Here is a 9,777-nt window from a genome sequence, read left to right on the forward strand (position 1 = left end):
TATTCCATTTTCTTAGTAGGAAATCCGCTTCTACATTTCTTAGTAAAAGAAAGGAGGAGAGTGAGGAAACTGAGGGCTTTGAGTATGCACAGTATTTCCTTTAAAATTTAGGTGGCACTGGTCCTAGGCCTGATTCTGGTGATATAGGATGGTTATTCCATTAAGGTGGTAGGGTTGCATCATTCTTAAGGAAATATCACCTAACCACTATTAATGTGAGAGAGAATTACCCAGTTCAGGGTTCTCCAAATACAGTTATTCCATTAAAAAAAAAAAAAGTAGGGTAATCTGGGAAAGATGTTATCGAGTGTCTAAGAGTTCTCAGCAGACCTGGGAAGCACCTGCAAGATGTGAATTTAGTGATAATGTAAAACTAGAATACAGAGAGAAGAATGAAGGTTTATAGAAGGAATGAGAGTATTCCATTTATACCTCCTTATTTTCATGCAGGCGTTGCTGAAATGTCCTGTGTTTTTCAAGATCCCAGCCAATGTCATAATTATTATTAGTTCACATTCTCCAAGTCTACAGAAGGGCAACCTAAGAAAAGGACATGTCAAGAATCTGACTTGCTTTCCACCTATATTAAGTTTGAGTATAAGCAATGTTTCGCTCAAAGCAGAAATTCATGTTATCATACCATCTGGTTGGAGGTGGGATGGGTAAATCAAGTACCATAATATGTTGTTTAATTCTTTATAAACTTGACAGAAGCTAGGGTCATCTGGGAAGAGGGAATCTCAGTTGAGAAAATGCCTCCAAAATTACAGACCATTTTCTGATTAATGACTGACACGAGAGGCCACACTACTCTATGGATGGGGCCACACCAAACAGAAGTATTGGGCTACATAAAAATTCAAGCTTAGCAAGCCATTCAGTAGGCAGCATTCCTCAAAGTCAGCACCTCAGTTCTTGTGAACAAATTTATGGCCTGCTGAAGTTTCGGCCTTCCCAAATGATGGGCTGTGATTGAAATGCACAAACCAAATAAAACCTTTTTTTCTTGTGGTGATTTGAATGAGAATGACCCCAAAGGGTCATATATTTGAACACTGGGTCCCCAATTGGTGGAACTGTTTGGGAAAGATTTGGAGGTAATGCCACTGGGGGAAGTTTTTGATATTTCAAAATTCCATGCCATTTCCAGTGTGTTCTCTTGGCCTCCTGCTTTTGGATTAAGATGTAGGCTTTTCAGCACTTCCTGTCATCATGCCTTCATTCTACTTATCGTGGTCTCTAACCCTCAAAAACCATCAGCCAAATTAAAACATTTTACTTTATAAGTTGCCTTGGTCATGGTGTTCTGGCACTGCAATAGAAAACTAAGACACTTCCTAAGTTGTTTTTGTTGTTGTTATGGTACTTATCACAACAGCAGAAACCCTAACTGGAACACATAGCCAAGTCACTCATCATGGAAGTTTCTCCCAGACCTGTTCTGTTCCTGTCAAAATACCTTGTAGGAATACTGGAAACTAGACAACAATGGATCAGTGAAAGGCAAGACTATACCTTAACCAGGAATGCTTGTTTGTAGATAGTGTTTGCCTTCTATTTAAACTTAAATCTCATGTCAGGAAATGAAAAAAGTAAGAGTCTGTCACAAGACCTTTTTATCTGCTCTTCCTTCTAATGTAGCCACAATGATCTAAGTATTCTTTTGCTGTTCTGAGACAGGGCCTCATGTAAGTACAGGTAGACCTCAAGCTGACCAAAGATGAGTTTGAAGCCTTGTTCCTCTTGTTTTAACATCTGGTGTGGCCAATACTACATTAGAGACCTGAGTGTTCCCATCACCCTATTTCAACATTGAACCCACGTCTTCTGGTATGCCAGGCTGGCACTGTATAAACCGAGTCACATCGCAGCACACCAACCCGGCCACAACAAATGAATCTCCTTTCTCTATTCTGCATTAATATTTGTATCTTTAATTGACATGTGGTCATTCTTATTTTTTATGCTATATATTTCATGTATAACAATTCAACTAATGCATATGACCTCTGCAAAGCATACATTATAAGCAGATTAGGTTTGGAAAACTGCTGACATTCCTTGGCTTTGTCCAAAATTGCAGCATTTTGTTGGCAGTCACCAAAGTTTTGAACTTCAGGTTTCCAAATAAAAAGAAGGAAGAAAGGACATTTTGGAGGTCAGAAAAATCCCAGAACTGTGATATAGAACTGATATTGTACTCCTAACATTAAAAAATGTATAAGTATATTCTAACAGAAAATAGGTACTCCACAGTTTTAAAAAACTACCATAAGAGTCACAGAAGCATAAGAATGAAAAGAAATTTTACTGGTTGTCTGTCCAGATTAATTATATTTTCTACAAACATGTTCTCAGCATTTTATTAGGTTAGATGTACTTATTAAGTTGGATAGACTCTGCATTCATTAAATACTTGCAATCATTCTTCACAACTTTTCAAACTACCACCAATCAAAACTCACCAATCAAAATCTTAAGCAAATCATAATACCAAGAATTACATCTGGCAATACTCCCATCTCTACCAACTTTCATTAACAGTAAAAGTAGTCACCTGCAAGTAACTAACTCAGCACCTATTTGTTGAGCTCTACTAGCATTAGCAAGATGCAGGGGGACAGTGGTGCACAAAGGAAGAAATGATTCCAGCTCTCACTTCCTGGAATGTAAAGTTACACAAGTAAATATACTCACTGAAGTACAAGAAATATAGACTAGGGTTAGTATTACGAAGGGCACTGACCAAAATCCAAGCAAAAATTACCCTATAACAATAGTAACAGACAGACCTGGCCCTAACTAATCACATAATATATGCAATTATTTTATCCTTTTGAGATGGAAGCAATTGCCTACATTTTGCAGACGGGAAAACTCAAATGCAAACTTGAGTGCTAAGAACATAAACTCAGGTCTGCATGCTTGGGCAGCAAATATTCTTACCTACTAAGCCATGTTAAGAGACAACAATTGTCCCCAGAATATTACTGATTTCTGAATCTCCTCAGTGCTCTTTACTGAAATCCAAGTATTGATTTCTTAGAGTCCATTCTATGAATATCTTGAAATATTACACTTAACAGTATATTTCCTTTGCAATAAATCATTGTCATCAGATGCCCATGAATAAATGACTGTAAAATGGGCTGGACAGATGGCTCAAGCTGTTAAGAGCAATTGATTATCTTCCAGAAGACCCCAGTCTGGTCCCCATATTCACATGATGGTGCACAACCGTCCATATCTCCAGTTCCCAGGAACCCAATGCCTTCTTCTGCCTCTGCAGGCACCAGGCATGCATTTGATACATACATACTTTGATACATACATACATACATACATGCAGCAAAACACTCATAGATATAAAATAAAATAATTAAAAAGATTAAATGACTACAAAACAACTTCTACTTGATGATAAAAAATTATATAATAGAAAAATCTATATTCAATAATTAAAATAGTTTTGACAAAACACCTCAAATTGTGTATGAATTCATAGGAAGGAAGGACAGAAAGAATAATAAGATGTGAGCTTACATCCTCCCTTGGACCCTGCACATGCTAGTCATCTCATTAACTATAGGAAAACAAACAAATATACAAACAAAAGAACAAGAAAAATGGTATTCTCATTGATCAATAATGACTGTACCCAGAAAGGAGAAACGATTGGGAGGAATTTTTCTTTGCCCAAAATAGGATAAGCATTAGGATTCAAAGAAAGGTTAAGGAATAAACAGAGTCTAGGCTTCTTTGAGTAAATATCCCATAAAAGCTTCTGGCTGGCACGCACGTACACACACATAAACATACAAATACACCATAAACTTAAAAAAACATTTACACATGCAAGAAATACTAAGACTACCCCGGAATATTTATTAAGGCTTTACCAGGTACTAGGTTGCAGTATCTTTCACAACCTATGAGGAACACACTATTAGGAGAGGTTATGTAACTCATCCAAAGTGACATAGGTAGTAAGAACAGAAACTAGAATTCCAAGCATGGCCACCTAATTACTATGCTAAGATGCCTCCACTCAGCAGTTTACTTCTTATTCTCTATGCCAAAGGGATACCGATTGGTAATAACATGAGTGTCAAGCAGTAAGAGCAAAAAATACTGGGGAACTGAACCCTAGAGATATAAAAACAAGAACAAGAAGCTAAAATTTGCATAGATGCAATGTTGTAAACATGGGAAGAGATGAAGGAAGACACTTCTTAGGCTACTGAATTGGCCACTAGTTAGTAATTACTGTCCATCCACTGGTGGATGACAGAAAGGGAAACTGGTGATTTAGTTTCATTTAAAGGGTAGGAAGAAATATTAACTACTTAATAAGAAATACCAATTTTGTAAAACTCACCCCACCAGGTAAGCTTTCTACATTACAAAAGCCTGAGCTTTGAAAAGAAAAAAAAATGATCCCTCCATGCTTCTTCAATACATGATGATTTTACAAATTAGGCACTGAGTGGCAACACTCTGTAGAATTAGGACTAGAAATCAGCTTTAGTCTAGGTCTAAAACATTAAAGATATGAATCACAAGACTGCAGGCAAAATAAAATTATAAAACCTGTACCTTGAAGACTTGTAAGTCATTAGTAAATACTACACAGTTGTGCTTTTCCTCAGTATTTTTGCATGTATGAATTTTGGCCTAAAATTTCATTTCACATACTGCTCCTAATTCTCCATCTTCCAAACTCTACCAAAGGAGAATTCATATAACCAAATATGCACTTGAAACCACTTAGTATTCTTTAACAAAAAATAAATATGCAAGCTTAAAAACTGAAAGAATTGACAATACTGACTGCATGTATCTTTCTTAAAAACCCCATTTCTCATTGAACAAACTTTCCATGATAACAAGAGTTTGTACTCAACTCGCTGCTAAACTTTTTTATGTTTTAGGTCCTAAGTAGATCTTTCCCCAAAAAATCCCTTTTTATTTTAGGACTGACTGAAAATATGATATTTCCCTGCTCAGTTTCCCACCATAGAAAACCAAGGTTGCATTGATTAAGGCCCGTACTGTGAATCCAGACCAGTGAAAATAAGCTTTCCTATGCTGCTGTCAAAGTCATCTCAAGAATCGCTAGAAATTAGGTTGAATTTACTCCTTGGGTTGCAGAGACCATCAGCTTCCTCTCAGTAGATGACACTGTTCTGCTGCCCAAAGGAGGAGGAAGGATCAGAAAGGTGCCTCCCACTTCTACCTCCAGCATCCGTGTAGGCTATTAGGGAGACTGGACCAAATAATGGTTTTAAAAACTCCCTATCCCTTTGTCTACATTGCTTTGGACAAAATCTGCATCCAGAAGACTCTGAAAAGTGACATAGAACGGAGAACTCTGAGATATCAAAATTATTTATATTTATTGTCCCATGTCTAGTGGCTTATGAATCAATAACAAAATATCCCAGAGCTCCGTCTAGGGAGGAGTTACCTAGGAAAGGCAGCTTTTCAGAGAACCTGGCTCTCCTAGAAAAGACCAAAATTCCAGAGCCCCGGCCCGGGACCACTCAAAACTTACCCAGCTGCCACTCGCGGCCTGAGCGCTCCCGCGCTTCTCAGGCATGGCTGCCGCCTTGGGTGAGGCCTCCGCCTTCCACCCCGGTTCCTCCGGCGACTCCCCGTCCGTGCTCATGCCGCCGTCATGCCCGGACAGGTTCGGGTCGCTCCAAAACACCGGCAGCGCCGCAATTGCGGCGGCGGGGCCCGCGCCTTCATGGGCTCCGCAGTCCGCGGCGGCCTGCCACTCAGGCGGCGGCGCCAGTGACGACGCCGGCTGCTGAGGGGACGCCGAGGCTGGAGCCGTGCAAGAAGCAAGCGGGACCCTTAACTATACAGTCGTGGTCCGTGAACACAGGACACCAACACTGGCAATGAGCACCAGAACGGTCTGGGGCGACAAAAGCACTAAGCAGAGGCGGCTCCCGCCTGCAACACCCACCCCTCTCAAGAAGCTCAACCAAGCTCCGCCCCGGTATGCGTAGCGCGCCAATAATGCGTCATCTCTTGGGGACTCGGGGCCTATCGCTTTTTACAGAGACCGAAAGGACCCAAGGCTCCCTGATTAGGCTAGACTGGCCAGGGAGCCCCATGGATCGCCTGTTTCCTCCTACTTAGGGCTAGGATTCCAAGAGCACGTCAACACACTTTTATGTGGGTTTTAGGAATCCGACGTGGGTCCTCAGGCACCTTAGGAACTGAATCGCCGCCCCCCCCCCCCGTAAATGATAATTGATAATAGATATAAAAATTACAACCTGATACACAGGCCCTGGATCTGGAATCCTAAATGGGGAAGTGATATATGCACAATATTCCAGAAACCTCCAACCTTGCACTGATTAGCAGATAATTCCACAGGTATATTGCTCAGTGGTAGAGCATCTGCTGGGTATTCGCTAAACTCTAGCTTTAACCTCCAGTGAAACACGCATGCACACACACACACACACACACACACACACACACACACACACACGCAAGCACGCACGCACACACGCCAAAACAAACAAACAAAAACCTAGGGATTTCCCCATATATAACCCAGGCTGGTCTTAAATATATGATGATGATCCTGCCTCAGTCTCCCCACATGCTGAATGGTTTGAGCCACGACACAGGACATTGTTCTCGACTATTAAATATAACTGGAGAACATAAGTTAAACAAGCCAGGTACATTTTTGTAAATTATATTGTTATACGGGTACATGCTAGTTTTGTAAATGATATTGGTTTTCTTGTTTGTTTGTTTTTTTGGATTTTCGAGACAGGGTTTCTCTGTAGCTTTGCAACTTGTCCTGGAACTAGCTCTTGTAGACTAGGCTGGCTTCGAACTTCCAGCGATCTACCTGTCTTGGCCTCCTGAGTACTGGGATTAAAAGCAGGCACCACCACTGCCTGGCTTGTAAATTATAGTTAATCTCACAGACGTAAGGAGAAAGACCACCGACACAAATTATGGCCAAATTAAGCCAAGGTTTATTCAGGCACACATCAGAGCAAAATCTGCAGCTGTCTCTCTAAGGTAGAATTCATGATACCAGCCCCACAATCAATTTCTTAAGCCCTTTATATAGGGCAAAACCATAAAGTGGGGAATTTTTCATATAAGCATGGTTACAGAAGTGAAACCAGGCTTTAAAGAAAGTAGATTATAGAACAAAGGGCATAGAAAATTTCCAACAGCAGGGGGCTGATTTACAGTACATTCTATGGTTTTGGGGGCAGGGTGCTGTCCAGCTCTGAGAAACAGAAACTTAACTTGGCTTTAGACTCAAAATGACTATCAGGAACTATCCTTTTATTTAGCCAAAGTTTTCCTGCCTGTTTCACACATGTTTTGTTGATTGTGATTTTACCCACCATATCTACACAAAAACATCTAGCACCATTTGCTTAAAATGCTAGCTGGACCTCTCATCTTTCAGATATTCTTTAATTAAATCCCAGTTTATGTAAATCCCAATGAAAATGCGATGTTTTAAAATGTAACCTTGAGGAGAAAACAGTGGTTCTATTCCCAACACCCACGTGGAAATACACAGCCCTCTGCAACTCCAGTTTCAGGAGTCCAACACACTCTCTAGGCTCAATATGTACATCATACACACACGTGCGTGTGAGCACATACACATACACACACACATACTCACAAAAGTAAAACACTTATACACATAAATGTATATATAACCATGTCTGATGCCTTGTTGTAGAGAATTAGGGTATAAGACACATCAAGCACTCTAACTTTAAGCCATAATTCCCAGTTTCATTTTATTTTTTTAATCTATCTATCTATCTATCTATCTATCTATCTATCTATCTATCTATCATCTATGTATCTATCATCTATCTATCTATCTATCTATCTATCTATCTATCTATCTATCTATCTATCTATCTATCTGGGTTTGAGTGTCATTATGTGAATATGTGGTGCATGTGGGTGACCATGAAGTCCATAAAAAAGAGGCAGACAGATGCTCTGCAGTTAGAGTTGAACCATTTAGCATGGAAGCTGAGAGCTGAACTCCAGTCTTGGGAAACAAACTCAAATCATCTGCAACAGTTGAGTGGACTCATAATCATTGAGCTATCTCTGCATACTTTCTATCTATCTATCTATCTATCTATCTATCTATCTATCTATCTATCTATCTATCTATTTATGGAGACAGTGTTTATTTACTAAGTAGTTCTAGCTATTCTGGAAATCCCTATGTAGATCAGGCTGGTGTTGAATTCACGGAAATCTACCTACTTTGTCCTCTTAAGTGATGAGATTAACGGCCTATGCTACCCGTCCTCAACTTTTACTTCTTTTTTAACTAAAGTATTTTGAAATTACATTTATTGCTGGGCATAGTGTTTTATTTATGTGTGCGTGCATATATGCCACAACTCAGATGTGACAGGAGAGAACAACTTGTGGGAGCTGCTTCATTTCTTTCACCACATAAGTCCCTAGTATTGAACTCAGGCATTCGGGCTTAGTAACAAGCACCCCTTTCCTCTGCTAGCCCCTAATTAAATAAATTTTAAGAGATTCTTCATTGTATGAACATTTATTATATATTAAAATTATATTAAAATTTAATATTATATATTAAAATATAGGAATTGATGTACTAATTCAAATGGATACCATGGATTCTACATAGTTCAGAATCTAATAGACTGAGAAAAATAATGGTTCTCACTAACAAATTTTATCATGTTTGATCCAGGAATTGTTTGTATTGACTCATAACTTAAATACATATTATGAAAAAATACTCAAGAAAAAAATATGTTTCCTTGTGGAAAATAACTTTGGGTTAAAAATAAAATGAAAACTATTTATTTTAATAAATTATTTAATTTTTTATTTTTAGATTTCCATGATTTTTATATGATTCTCTGCATATGTATATATATGTATATATGTGCGTATCTATTAATCATTGTTTCCCAAATTTACTTTTACATACCTCTTTTATTCTCAGAACACTGATTAATATCTTATAGAATGTGTAGGACATGGTATGGAAAACAATGACTACACTTATTTTTAAAGATAGGTATGAAGCCATAGAAAGATACTTATTTAAAATTATAGCTTTTTAAAGGGCTGGGGAGAGTCCCAAAGTGAGTGAATTAGCATTTTATAAGAAAAGATAGGTTGAGTTTGGTGATATATGGCTTTAATTCCAGTATTCTGGAGGCAAAGGCCGGTCAAGGTCCTCCTGGTCAATTTAGGGAGTTCCAGGACAGCTAGGGCTACATACTGAGACCCTGACTCAAAGAAAAGAAAGAGAAGTTTGCGTTGCCCAGATAAGCAAAGAGTTAATTCTGTAATGTGAGTAAACTGTGCAAAAAGCTAGTTGTTGCTTGCTATCATTATAGTTTTCGCTTTGGAAATATACACAGTTGTTAACTGCTGTCCCTGCATTATTTACAATAGGAGTGATACTATCTCTACTCCTGAAGTAGGAAGGTTGTTAATGTAGGTCAACCCCTCCTTATCCCAGCCACCCCCTCGTGATTACTCATCAAATTTACACATATCTCACTCACCTCCTTCCCCCTTTTCCCACTCCTACTACATACAAGCAACCACAGTGCCCTATTTATTACAAATCATCCTGAGCCTGCCCTTCACTACACCATTGCTTTAATTCGTAGCCTTATTACTTACCTATGTAGTGTAAGTACACTATCTTTTAGATCTTATTTTATCTCTATCTTTTAGATCTGTTTCCAC

General features: G+C 38.8%; 1 protein-coding gene across 2 annotated transcripts in view; it reads right to left on the minus strand.

The window, feature by feature from the left end:
• Window positions 1-6,012, minus strand: part of Slc71a2 (solute carrier family 71 member 2) — a 47,847-nt gene extending 41,835 nt beyond the window's left edge. Inside the window, exon 1 of one of the 2 annotated variants that reach the window (XM_087896661.1) lies at window positions 5,555-6,010. In XM_087896661.1, the coding sequence (XP_087752787.1) occupies window positions 5,555-5,668 (114 nt within the window). In that variant the 5' untranslated portion in view covers window positions 5,669-6,010. Of the gene's footprint in view, window positions 1-5,554 lie in introns of both variants that reach the window. The other variant, XM_087896662.1, reaches the window with a different exon arrangement.
• Window positions 6,013-9,777: the final 3,765 nt, after the last annotated feature.

This window comes from Myodes glareolus, chromosome 14, assembly GCF_982192425.1.
Source record: "Myodes glareolus chromosome 14, mMyoGla1.1, whole genome shotgun sequence".
Taxonomy (NCBI): domain Eukaryota; kingdom Metazoa; phylum Chordata; class Mammalia; order Rodentia; family Cricetidae; genus Myodes; species Myodes glareolus.